General features: G+C 37.4%; 5 protein-coding genes across 5 annotated transcripts; 2 read left to right on the plus strand and 3 right to left on the minus strand. All coding sequences in view use genetic code 12, as the record gives it.

Moving 5' to 3' along the window:
• Positions 1 to 2,464: 2,464 nt before the first annotated feature.
• TOM70 (protein channel) lies at positions 2,465 to 4,252 on the minus strand (the record flags this gene model as incomplete). The annotated part of the gene is made up of 1 exon (XM_051818178.1): positions 2,465 to 4,252. The coding sequence occupies one exon, from the start codon at positions 4,250 to 4,252 to the stop codon at positions 2,465 to 2,467; it is 1,788 nt and encodes a 595-aa protein (XP_051673604.1).
• Positions 4,253 to 4,666: 414 nt separating this feature from the next.
• On the minus strand, positions 4,667 to 6,784 carry CANMA_000790 (uncharacterized protein; the record flags this gene model as incomplete). The annotated part of the gene is made up of 1 exon (XM_051818180.1): positions 4,667 to 6,784. One exon carries the CDS (start codon positions 6,782 to 6,784, stop codon positions 4,667 to 4,669), a length of 2,118 nt encoding a protein of 705 aa, XP_051673605.1.
• A 924-nt stretch (positions 6,785 to 7,708) lies between these two features.
• Positions 7,709 to 8,077, plus strand: RBP1 (peptidylprolyl isomerase; the record flags this gene model as incomplete). The annotated part of the gene is made up of 1 exon (XM_051818181.1): positions 7,709 to 8,077. One exon carries the CDS (start codon positions 7,709 to 7,711, stop codon positions 8,075 to 8,077), a length of 369 nt encoding a protein of 122 aa, XP_051673606.1.
• Positions 8,078 to 8,223: 146 nt separating this feature from the next.
• On the minus strand, positions 8,224 to 11,985 carry CANMA_000792 (uncharacterized protein; the record flags this gene model as incomplete). The annotated part of the gene is made up of 1 exon (XM_051818182.1): positions 8,224 to 11,985. One exon carries the CDS (start codon positions 11,983 to 11,985, stop codon positions 8,224 to 8,226), a length of 3,762 nt encoding a protein of 1,253 aa, XP_051673607.1.
• A 276-nt stretch (positions 11,986 to 12,261) lies between these two features.
• On the plus strand, positions 12,262 to 12,918 carry CANMA_000793 (iron-sulfur cluster assembly protein; the record flags this gene model as incomplete). The annotated part of the gene is made up of 1 exon (XM_051818183.1): positions 12,262 to 12,918. One exon carries the CDS (start codon positions 12,262 to 12,264, stop codon positions 12,916 to 12,918), a length of 657 nt encoding a protein of 218 aa, XP_051673608.1.
• Positions 12,919 to 12,970: the final 52 nt, after the last annotated feature.

The raw sequence follows: 12,970 nt of genomic DNA on the forward strand, positions 1-12,970 counted from the left end.
TACAAAGCCGTGTATATATAGTTGCTTTAGAGTCAAAAATTGAATTGTCGTGGTAGAGTAGTTAAAACTAGGCTTTTTCTCATCAAGGACTACGTGTGACATCTGTCATGAAAATCGCACGGGGTGAGCCAATAAATTCATTGGCACACAAGTGGAGGAGACTAAAAACGAAGGATTCTTCAGTTTTAAAGCAAAAACAAAAGCGTTAGACTAGGTGTTTATTCATATTAAACGATATTTAATTGAAATTTAAGCAAATGAATGTGTATTTTGTCACCGATTATTTTAAGGACAGCTTCGAGTATGCATCCCATAGACCCACCTATAGAAAAGGCACATGCAATAGTACGGCTACAAAACAAACACCGAGAACTAAGCTTGAAAAAACCCTCTGGGCTAAATTCAGCACAATTGAAGCAACTGAGAACAATCACCGGAACTATGGCAATTTTCTCTCATTTATAGCCTCTTCAACTTTGTGTAACATACTCCTTTAATGCTTATGTGTTCCACTTTCCTAACAAAGTGCCTTTAAACCAAGTTAAAATAACGATTTGAAATTGACCATACAACAAGACGGCAGTTTTATATTCAATGCCGCTTTCCAGCTTACCAATTGATATACTCGCACGGGTGCTTCCCATCGAGAAACATCTACTTGACTTACCCAACAGTATACTTTTCCCCTGGCTTAACTTGCTCCCACAAAGACAATGCCTTAAGATTTTGGCTGAGAGTGGAGTTGGCGCTTTTAAGCGGTATGGAAAAAACAGAAACAGATTAAGAATTGTAAGCATTCCAGAAGCTTCAAAAGACATTGACATAGGTAATTTTACCGATATACTTACCTACTGGGACCGTTTGAATAGCAAGTTCTTTTGTAAAATTTTTATCAATTTTGGAGATGAACACAATTTAAACATGAAGTATCATAGAGAATATATCATATTCAACTACACAATGGTCAAAGATCTTGTAATCAAATACGTGGGACTTCTTGCTCAAGTATTTATATGGACAAGCAGAAATGATACCCAAATATACCTATATATGACCTTTTGGGATTTAAAGTCACGCAATAGACATCAAAGCATTGCTAGTGTTCAATATCCCCTGAAAATGGATGCAAGTAGTTCAAAGGCTCTTTCCAATTTTTTGAAAAACCTGCTCCAAAAGGAAAATCATTCTTTTTCTTTGCAACAATTTCGTCACAAATTTTTTTCATGGATCACAGTTTTTGAATTGACCATGACCGTTCATCAGTATTTGGAAACAAAGCAGCATTTGATTAAGTCCGATTCACGCCACCATCTCAAACCGGAATTTTTGCTGATGTATTTGACACACAATACCGAGCTGAGACAACCTTACAGTTCACACGAGGGGCCAAACAATGATTTGTTTTTGGATTTTCAAAAGGAATGGATCACCGATATATTCACAACAACAAGAGTAAAAGAATTAACACTTGGCTACTTTTCACGGCAATCAACATTTTACAAACTTAGAAATTTGCTCCTTTTTATGCCTAATGTAAGGGTGTTAAATTTAAGCTTTGGAATTTTGGAGTTCTTCAATATCCCTAGAATAGTTAGATCAAAACCATTTGACTTGCATATACAAGCTAGAATTGATAAACAGTACTATGAATCAGTGCAATATATTTACTGCAGGACAATTTGGAAGACGGAAATTTTTGATGATTGTGTCGTTTTGAATTGCATTAAAACTAAGGAGTGAGAGTATTGCAGACAGCCCTAATTGGTGGTTGATTTGGTAATTTCTGTATGCTACGTAACAGTGGTGTATCGCCTTTGATTTAACAAATATTGGGGTTGCAGTTTCCACCAAACTGTTTGAGTGTCGTCTCAAATGACTTCAATTTCCCAAACATTGAGTTGACCACAGCATTTTAGAGACCCCTACATACAGATTATCACGAAAATGTTTAAAAGTGTCCAGAGTATCAGTACCATATGAGGATTTGACAAGATACTTCAATGACAACTTATCCCAGAGACTAAACATAGCTGCAAGCTCAAACCAAATGTATCGTGTTTATTGTAACATGGAATTCAAACTTAAGCTCTCTTCTATAAATAGTAACTATGGGTCCTAAGATATTTATAGATCAGCATTTACTTTAATTTAATGCAAAGAAGCCAGAGTAACGAAGTTTCAACCAGGTAACTTTTGATATGGATTTAATGGTGTCAATATAAATCCACTAAAGTGGCAACGTTATTACCCAAATTATCTTACTGAAATTGGAGTGCCTATTTCACAATTTTGTGTAATAACAACCCCGCCTCCTCAAAAGTAAATGAGATTTGAATAAATTTCTTGAATTAATATTTACAAATAGATAAACTCTACACACAACTTCCACCAGATTAAAAGCAGCTAAGTATTTCGTTTCACTTCTCTTTGGTTTCTCTCGACATTAGTCTCTTTATTTTTCTCTTTACATAACACCACCTTGTCTCATCAACTCAGCAATCTTTGCTGTCAAAAGAGGATCATTCTTAATTCTCTTTTGCATCTTGGTTGCTTCAGCAAATGAGATTGCTTGGATTTTTTCTTCAATAGATCTAGCCAAGTCACAACTTTCCTCAAAAAGAACAATAGCATCATCAACTTCATCCTTTTGCAATTTAATTTGTGCTAATGAAATCCTGGCCAATTCGGATTTAGGGTCCAATTCACAAGCTCTAGTTAACAATGACTCGGCTTCATCAATTCTTTCCAAACTCTCTCTCGAAATAACAGTGGCTTGATTGATTAATGGCAATGCACCAACACTAAATCTATCCAATCTTTCTTGTAATCTGGCAGAAATATCAAATTGTTTCAAAGCACCAGAAATGTCACCTTTATCAGCCAAGATTTCTCCATAGTAATTGGGGATTTCTGGACTAGTGGGGAATTTCAATTTAGCTTCAGTAAACTTCTCATTGGCTTCATCAGGGTGACCATTCTTGTATGTAATACAAGCCAATTGGATGTACGCGTAAACATTTTCTGGATTCAAAGATTTGGCCTTGTTGAAGTTGATTTCAGCATTGGCTAAATCTCCAGTAAGGTAATGCAATTGACCCAAATGATAAAAGATATCGGGTGAGTTTGGATCCAAGTTTTCAGCAAGTTTGAAATCCTTCAAGGCTTCATCATATGAAGATTTGTCAGCGTTAATCAATGCTCTAAATACATAAGCTCTAGGTCTTGGTTGGATTGACAATGACTTGTTGATTAAATCAGCAGCAGTAGATGGGTCATTTTTCAAAAATTGGAAAGCGGAAGCATACTCCAATGCAATGGCATAAGTATCCTTTTTCAATTCATCTCCCTCCAACGCCGAGACTGCTTGGTTAATCAAGCCATCTGCTTCCTCATAACCATCTCTAGTGTTTCCCTTGATTTTAGCTAAAGCATCATACAAAAATTTGGCTCCACCTTCGCTATTTTCATCAACACCCGTCAATTGAGATTCATCAGCAAAAGCACCAAAGAATGAACCAATTGTAGCAGCTGAAGGTAACGCCAAAATTTTCTCCTTTTGATCGACAATCTTGATTGAATGTTTTCTCAATACTCTTTCTAAAATCTGCTCAACTGATTTGTTGGAAAAGCCACCATAAATGGTTAATGCAGTCAAATCAAACATGGCATCTTCGTATCTTTCCAAAGTTTCATAAGAGGTAGCTCTTCTCAAGATACATTTAGTATAATCTGGCTTCAATTTAATTGCGGCAGTAGTATCCTTGATGACGTTTTCGTGATCATTTAGAGCAGCATAACAAGCAGATCTATTTGAATAGTAGATTGGATCTTCTTTCAATTGTAAAGCAGCTGAGTAGTATGCAATTGCCTTCTCATACTGCTTGTTCTTGAATTCGGTGTTTCCATCCTCTTTTAATTGAATCGCCCATTCTTCCTTTTCTTGTTCAGACAAGTTGTTAACAACTTCAGATGTGATTTCAGGTAATCCTTGAGAATTTACTGGATACTTTGCTGCTTTCTTGTGATTGTTACTTGAAGCGTCAGGTTCCGGAGTAGAGGAACTCTTGCTCTTCTTCTTCTTTTTGTTTTTCTTGCTTGATGAACCAGTGGCTGTATCATCGCCAAGATCTTTTGATGTTGTGGTCGTTGACTGCAGTTGGTTATAGTACCAATAAGCACCCACAGCTGAACTTACAGCCAACGCAGTGACAACGATTGCCGTTCTATTCTTGATGAAGAAACTGTCGGACATGTTCTCTTATTTCCCTTGTCTGATTGGTTTGGTGTGTGAAAGATTGATCAAGTCTTTTGAAAAGTGACTTCTGGGTGTTTTAAAATTTTTGTAATGGCAAACAAAACACTTTAAACCAAATCTCAGTGGATGGTGAGTAGTTGATTAAATTTTTCAATATGGGTGAGAGAGAGCGAGAAGAAAAAGAAGAAGAAAAAGTAGTGTGCATGTGGCGTGAAGATTTTTTGATCTCAGTTTGACCATTGGTACACGACGTATACGGAGATAATAAGAGGATGAGACCTATAGTCAGTTGATTTGTATTTAAACGTTGCAGATCTAAAAAAAACTAAATACTAGAATACTATGTAAACCAAATTATATACCTATATATATCTCTCTCTCTCTATGTGCTGCACCTTCTATATGCCGCTACTATTGTTCAGGATTTGAGTAATACTGTTCATGTTGATGATACCTTCTCCTTGCCCGTTGATGTTCGCTATCATCCTGATACGAACTTTCTAAAACCACATCTTCATATGTTGGAAGCATAGCTGCAGTTGCTGCTGCTAATGCACCACCATTACTATCATTGCTAACACCACCACCTGCAGCACCACTACTACTACTACTACTTCCTTGCACCGGTCCATCTCCGACTGAATTATAATTTGTATGTCCATTGCTCGATGGAGTAACTGATGAATGGGAATACAGTCGCTCTGAATTCTTCAGAGGGAATGTTGGTGGTGGTGTAGGTGTAGATGTATGAGTAGTTGGCAACTTCAGGGTGGAGGAACTATGGGGTACACCACCACTACCACCACCGTTGTGCAATGGGATCGACGAACGCGAAGCATTCGATTGTAAAGTACTGGTCATGTTCAATCCACTAAGGACTTTGATATTATCGCATTGTAAATCAACATACTTGATCTTTTTGCCACACTCTTGTTTATTTCTAAAATCATGAATTTGTTCACATGAAAACCCTCCAACCACACTAAGAATATACTTCCTAGTGATATTACATGTTTTAAAACTAGGCGATAAGTGGTCAGGTAAGATGCAATTATCAAAATACTTGCGAGGGATTTCAATCTCATAAACTGATCCACCCGGCGAATGTAAACTGGCTGATGATTGTGGGGAAGTTGTGGAATTTGAAGCATTGGGGTTGACTCTACTATGCATCAAATCGAATTTTAAATTCTGATAAGTATTGTTGCAAACAGTCATGACTTCTTCGTGTTGGCCTAGGTGATATTCATTTGATGCACCATCATTTTCAACAACTGAAACAAGAGTGATTGATGTTAACTTGACGGTGAGTTTCTGCAAGTAGATGATACCTAATCCATTGGATTCGTCGGGTCTCCCGTATTCTGCTAGTGTGTACCTTGAAGGGTTCAAGTTTGAGATTAGGTATAGCTTAAACGACGGGGGTTTGGTAGGTATAAGAAACGCCGGGTACCTAAATCTAATCTCAAATGAGAATGGAACATCTTTCGACTTGATTTCGGGGACATTGCTTCGTTTCTTTTGCTCCACTCGTTTGGGGTATGTTGGTGTTACATTTGATGAAGATATTGGTGTATTATCAGAAGCACCGCTAAATAATCTCAGCATGAATCCTTGCTTCTTTGACAGAGGTGGTGGTCGCTGTGCTTGTGGAACAGCTGGTAATGCCTTCTTTTCAGATGACTTAGTAGGACTCGACATTACTTTAACTCCGACAATTTCTGGTATTCTATTTCTAAATATCAACTCCTTTCTCACAAATGCTTCTTTATATTCAAGTTCAAACTGTTGGTTATCAAGCAATGGACGATTTTGCACGTCTAAATCCAAGGGTAAGAAAATAAATGGATCATAGGCTCTCAAGTTGGTCTTCAAAAACGATGATCGTTTACAAGTGACTTTAATAAAGTACTTGACATTTGCAAATTCTCCAATTCCAGACAAGGATGGTGGTAGTTGTGATGTCGTGTGATAACTTTGTTTTGGAGGTGGTGGTGTAAATGATGCTTTTCTTTTCCCATTGCCTCCACCAGCATAGCCATGCTCGCTAGCTAACTGATGTGCCTTATTCTTGACAAATGTAGTATTGAAATTGCCATTGTTTATCATAACGTCAAACGATTTCAAATTCAAGGACACTTTATTAGTGATTCCTCCCATCTTGGCACAAGAGTTATTCAACGGAATCTTGAATTCAAAAGAATACGAGTAGTTTCCAGGAGCTAGGGTGAAGTCTTTAGCCTGTGACACTTGTCGTACATTATCGGGAGGAAACACAATTTGGGTATCGTAAAGTACCTTGTGCTGATCTCGTATAATCTTATCTTTGCGATCTTTATCTCGTTTTCCATTACTTTGCTGTCTTGGGATATTCAATTGTGATGATGATATACCTTCTAGTTTAACTTGAATCCAGTTCAATGTGATTGCTTTAGTGACAACTAGGGTTACTTTGCCCCGAATGATGTCATGGTTGGTGAATGTCCCATCAGTGTAAGAACGGTCGATTTCGACTTTGACATCAGACATGGTTGGCAATTCTGTTCTCTGTTTGTTAGGGGAAAGAGGAAGGGAAGACAAAGGAGGCGTTGTTTATGGAAATTAAAAGAAAGGACCGTGTTTTGAAGTTAACTCCTTGTTAATTCCGTCTAAGGGTTTTTGTCGCTCGGTGTGTAGTGTGTAGTTTGTAGTTTGTATTGTAATGAAATCTCAGGGCAAAAATAAAGAAAAAATGTGTCTGAAGTGGGGGAGAGTATGGGGGAGGTAAGAATCTTTTCGTGAGATCTTGGAGGTTTGGTGGTAGTTGAACATCCAATGAGAAGGAAAGAAGTGTAGAGTAATGTGGTGTGATATAAATACCACTTTCGGTTCAACTTATTAGTCTATTAGTTGCAATAAAGTCTGGTGTATAATAAAACCACACTACTTTTACAAAGGATTGTACGATAGTAAGTACAGAAATAATAAGAACCCTTTCTTTATTTGACTACAACGAAAATAGCAAGAGGAAAGTATATTTACCAAGAAAAACATACGCTATTGTATTAATATTAAAGTTAAAGATTTGTTGCTTATTTGTTAAAGAAGGGATATCTGTCTCCTCGAGCTATACTAACTAACGCAGTGTTGTGTAATGTAGTGTATTGTAGTGTAATGCTGTGCTGTGGCTGTATGAAAAAAGAAAGGAAAATCAATTGGTAGCTCTATAAAGAAAGGTCGTGTACTTATTCTTGACGTGGCAATTGACACAAAAACCCTCACCACACCTTTTTCATCATCCTTCCCAACTTTCAAACTTTCAACAAAAATTGAAACCCAAACTCCTTTCTTCTTTCCTTTGGTCAGATACAATTTTTTACAGCATAACATTAAAACTGTTACCAGACACGTATAACTAGTTTACCGTATTGCAATTGACTACATAATAACAAATATAATCACTCAAAAGAAACTATGTCAGACGTGTTACCCCAAGTTGAAATCTTGCAAGAAGGAGACAACAAAACATTTGCTCAAAAGGGCGATGTTGTAACTATCCATTACGACGGTAAATTAACCAACGGAAAGGAATTTGACTCATCTAGAAAAAGAGGTAAACCTTTTAGCTGCACCGTTGGTGTCGGCCAAGTCATTAAAGGTTGGGATATTGCATTGACTAATAATTTCGGTCAAGGTGGCATTCCCAAGATTTCCAAGGGAACTAAAGCCTTGTTGACTATCCCACCGGAGATTGGATACGGATCTAGAGGGTTTCCTGGGTTGATTCCTGCTAATTCAACTTTGGTTTTCGAAGTTGAGTTGTTGAATGTTAATGATAAATAGAGGATGAACCAAAAAGGAGCATGCTAAGTTCTGTTGTCTTCTTTTTTTGATGCTTTTAGTAAAGCGATTTCCGGCGTAATAAGAGATAGGATTGTATAATTCTGATAATAATAAAGGAGTCTTTAGTATACGGTTATATCCAATTACTATAGAAGATATAAATTTCCATCTTTTAACTTGACATTGGGCTGAGTTGGAACCACATACAAGTACACTTTATAATTTACATCGAATAGCTTGAATGTAGGCAATTGTACAGCTGCATTACCATCTTTAGCCAGTTGCCTCAGGTTCTGCTTTTCCTTCTTTAATTGAAATTGAATAATTTTACGAGTATTGGGTTCCATTGTAAATGGCTTGGAATTGGCATAACTCTGTGCATCATCGCCACCACCTTCTTCTTTTTCTGCTTCTTTTTCTGCTTCTTTTCCTGTAGAAGATGTGTCAAGTTCCCATACTTGACCAAGATTAGTCAATTCTGAAACAAAAGTCAAGACATGAACACTTGCATTTTCAATTACATAATAGAACTTGAACAAATCATCGTCACTATCATCACCATCACCATCACCATCATCCGCTGAGTATTTTTCAATATAAACAAAGACTCGTGGGTCGAATAGAGGGATAGACACTTTCCACTCCGATATAGGAAACTCATTCACCACATCATCATCATTGGCAACATCGGCCCCCGAACGTTTCCACTTCACAGTCATTGACGTTATAATTTGTGCATTTCGATACAACTTTCCCAGCGAAGAGAGTTGTGTAGTAAATAATTGGTCATATTTGCCCTCTTTCTCCATTACAGTCAATGACAAATCTGCAAGTCCTGAAACAATATCAAAGTCTACATCAACAACCTGTAATGACTTTGTTTGTTTATTTCCCTCTTCTTCTTCATCACCATCTCGACTGGCACCACCAATAGCACTACCTCCACTACTACCAATTTTGGTATATGATTCAAATTTTAATCCATATTGATCAACAAGTCGCAACTTTCCTCTCCACTGTCTCAACAGTAAAGGAGGAAACGGTTCCTTTGTTTGTTCATCTTTACTTTCCAAAAGACACCTTTCATCTAAACAAGGACTAATGTAATAATGATACTTGAAGGGCTCTGGAATGACTGGCAATTTAAGCTCAAACACTTTATACACAAGTGAAGCGTCACCCACATCTGTATCTGCAACATCTGCATCCACTTTTTCTTTTTCTCGTTCTTCGTCTGCAACTTTCTCTTTCGTTTCTCCATTATGAACCACAGCTAATGATACTTCAATACTCATAGCTTCACCAGACCAATTTCTCGCATATACATGCAACATATGCTCTCCTCCATTGACATTCGCTTCCGCCTTTAAATCAAGCGGCTCTTCGTCCTTCAACTTGTCCCAGGTAACAACAACATCACCGCGTTTAACATCAGCAATTAAATCTGCCTTTTGAAAAATGGTTATGTTACTAAATTCACATTTCAAGGGAATTGATAATCGTTCACCAACAATATAACAATCAACTTCGTTGAGCAAGTGGAGTTTGAAATCAGGTTTGGGCGGTGATACAACCAATTGATGAGCCAAAGCTGATGCTGATGCTGATGTTTCATCACTGCCAAGTCGAATTGGTTTGGTTGTTCCATTGGCCAATTTTATCTTACACTGTCGACTAAGGGCATGGGGAAACGATTGATGTAATTCAATTTTATTCAATCGAATGACTTCATCGCCATGCTTTAATTCAATAGTGATTTGCAATTTGACTACGTCAATTTGGAAATTTCCTGAACTAGTCACTTTTTGCACTTGTTGTATAGTGATTGGTGAAAGCGATGGCGAATCGATGGTCAAGTTTGCCGAATCAACAAATGCAGTATTTAATTCTTGGCCATTTAATATTATCAAATTGGAACTAGGCCTTTCCTTTGTGGCGTCATTAGTCACTGATATATTTTTCAACCCTGGCAATACTGTTCCCCTTACATCACCATCACCTCTCGTGAATGAAACATCAATTTGATTAACTAATATTCTAATTTCAGTCAGTTGAGGAAGTAGCAGTTTCAACATATCCAAATTCAATTTGGTACGCAAATCAACCTGAATCAACACATCATCATCAACGGTAGTTTCATGAGATAGTGTTTTGTTGATCAACAATGCATCAATTACAAACAACTCGTGTAATTTAGAGTCCAAAATATCCAATTCTATTATCTTGGATTCCAGATCAGGATTCAATTCAAGCACATCGGTACTGCAATGGATCAATGTGTCATGCATAAGCAGTTTTGGTATCGTACTCAATTTCAAAATCGTGTTCAACTCCTGCTTCTTCATGTCTAATTTGCTATAACACTGCAACAATTTTCCCAATAAGAAATAACTTATATTGCCCCACTTGGCCAGTCCTAATGAGCTATAAGCCATTTCAAAATAATCAGAAGCACGCTTCACATCACCATTCTGGAAATATTCTTCACCAATTAGCCAAGTAAGATATGACAACAAAGAATCCAAATTGTCTTGTCCTGAAACCAGAGATTTATGCAACGCATTCAGTTGATTAGTTTCCAACGTCTCAATGGCACTTTGCAACAACTTGACCCTTTTTTCCGAATGACTACTCATTTCATAAGCCTTGACTAGCACGAGACCTGGATTGGAAACCAAGTCAAATTCAGGAGTATGTATGCCGCCAAAATGATACATCATAGCCAATGTATTGGCATTCTTCAGCTTCGCCTTCATTTGCAAAACCGCCGTCGTGTTCAAATTTGTAATAATTGAATACGGGATCAATTGCATCAATTGGGCCAACCATTCATACTGAACCGAAATCCAATCATGGTCTCGTTTCAATACTTCAACAACATTGATTATATGCGTCTTGTGTTTACGTAGTGATTTGATTGGCTCTTCAATGGCGAAATATCCCCGCACAATATGAAAGGCAATAATATCCAATAATGTCATGGATTGGCCAATGATGATATTATCATGATCCAGTAGATTAACCGCGTATATTCCATCAAGTAGGGTGATCAAGTCCTGGTAGGCAATTTCTAACAACTTAACCCCTGGTTCTAAATTCGAAGGCTGCATAAATTGTAAAATCATGGCCTGCTTAATCAAATTGCGGATCTCGAGAAACTTGGGAGTGAGTTCAATTGAAGTGTCGATACCATCAGCTGGTGGCACATCATACGACTTTTTATATCGTTGTTTCAACTTGTATTCCAAATTGGCATAGTAATCATGCGATGTCTTGGTTAAACTCGACAAGATTTTACTGACAAGGACCTCGCAATCCAGTTGCAATGTTGTATTCAGCGGATGATGCTGCTTGGATAAATTGAATAAAAAATGCGGTTTAGGGAAATTCAATTCGGCTCTAAACATATTCATCCGTTCTTCGTCTATTGGTTGCGGCGTAATCAACAACAAAACCAATTTACAATCAATCTCTTCCAATTTCAATTTCAATTTCTTCATACTAATCACTAACTCAACATCTTTTGCAGCTCCATCCAACTCACAAACGTATATCATTGCAAAGGGGAACTTGGTTATGTATTTTTCAAACCATTGATGATTTAGAATCCCATTGGGAAACAAAAGTGAATTTTGATTAAAGGGCGATATCAACGAATGCTGCTTGGATAATTGTTCTCGCTTGGGTATCTCAATATCAGCTTCATCATGGTCTATACTTAAAATGTACTTGGGTGTAGTTAATCGATTTCGTATGGCACTGTTATCCCATACTTTATTCTTGACATTGTATAATTCAAATTGGGTCAATAGAGTTGCAACCTCATTGGTGTTTACTATCGTGGGGTCAATGTGTATCCTCAACAATGGGTTCAATTGTTGAAGTAATAACTGGTTGTAGTTTTCCATTTGTTGTCGATGAATATGAACGGGGTGATGTTTGGCTTTGTAGAATGTCAATCAGTGTCAATGGAAATATAATCAATGTCGGAGATAGAACTTCACGACATTGGACTATTGCGACATTGTCTTTTCTTTTTTTTTTGTTTGGTTTCATTTTCTTTCTTTTATCATCATCACTCATCAATCGTTTACTAATCAAACCTACAGCTATACTTTGCACAAGCTTATATACCCATTTACGGAACCTTCATTTTATACACATATCCCCTCACTAAATACAAAATGAGTGATCCAATAAATGCCAACCCAACTATCATCGACGTAAACAACCTCCCCACAAGACTAAACCCTAATCTAGATGAATCATCATTCTCTAATGATTTCAAGAATGCAAAACTCATTTCCGAAATCACGTCGCTTTCACTTCTCAACTTGCCCGATGATACAGCCGATGCATCCTCACTTGAAGAACCACTTTCATCGTCTGATGAAGAAATGATGGACAATGAAGCTATAATTGAGCCTGGTGCAACCACCATCAATGACGAAGATCCCATAGACGAACAAGAGATATTCGATCTCATCTCAACCATATCAGATCCAGAACACCCATTAACACTAGCACAACTCGCGGTCGTCAATCTTCAAGACATATCCATTGCACAAGCCCCAAAGAATCAAATCTCAACAATTACAATTAAAATCACACCCACCATAACCCACTGCTCACTAGCTACGTTGATTGGCTTGGGTATTCGCGTTCGTTTGGAACGTAGTTTACCCGCCAGATTCAGAATCAAGATTGTCATTAAAGAAGGTACGCATCAGCTGGAACTGCAAGTGAATAAACAATTGAATGATAAGGAACGAGTGGCTGCTGCTTGTGAGAATGACCAGTTGTTGGGTGTTATTCTGCAAATGTTGAGTAGTTGTAAATAGAGGGTGTTTTGCATTTCGTTTTACAAATGGTTCATAAAAGCATATATAGTAG

Source organism: Candida margitis (genome assembly GCF_024628925.1).
Source record: "Candida margitis strain CBS 14175 chromosome Unknown scaffold8, whole genome shotgun sequence".
In the NCBI taxonomy this organism is placed as follows: Eukaryota; Fungi; Ascomycota; class Pichiomycetes; order Serinales; family Debaryomycetaceae; genus Lodderomyces; species Lodderomyces margitis.